General features: G+C 55.6%; 1 protein-coding gene across 1 annotated transcript in view; it reads right to left on the reverse strand.

Moving 5' to 3' along the window:
* Positions 1–277, reverse strand: part of LOC119588153 (Down syndrome cell adhesion molecule-like protein Dscam2) — a 164,747-nt gene that overhangs the window by 112,106 nt on the left and 52,364 nt on the right. Inside the window, 1 exon segment of the mRNA XM_037936858.1 lies at positions 12–170. Coding sequence (XP_037792786.1) covers positions 12–170 — 159 coding nt within the window.

Raw genomic sequence — 277 nt, forward strand, 5'->3', positions numbered from 1 at the left:
CCACTACAGACCTGGCCTGCTTCCGGGTCGGATCGTGCGCCCGTCCACCGACCACGACGTAACAGTCACGTAGCTGGCCACCGTGGGCGGGACGTCGCACGTGAACACAGCTGGTCCGCCCACCTCTCCTGCAGCGTCGGTCACTCCCACTTCGAACCTCTGCATCACCACTGTGGGCGGAAAATTGATTGTATGTATTATTCGGTGCAAGCGTATGCTATGCTAGCCAATCATAGGTGAAATTGGTATTTACATGCGTGTTAAGACTTACATTGCC

Source organism: Penaeus monodon, chromosome 23 (genome assembly GCF_015228065.2).
Source record: "Penaeus monodon isolate SGIC_2016 chromosome 23, NSTDA_Pmon_1, whole genome shotgun sequence".
Taxonomy (NCBI): domain Eukaryota; kingdom Metazoa; phylum Arthropoda; class Malacostraca; order Decapoda; family Penaeidae; genus Penaeus; species Penaeus monodon.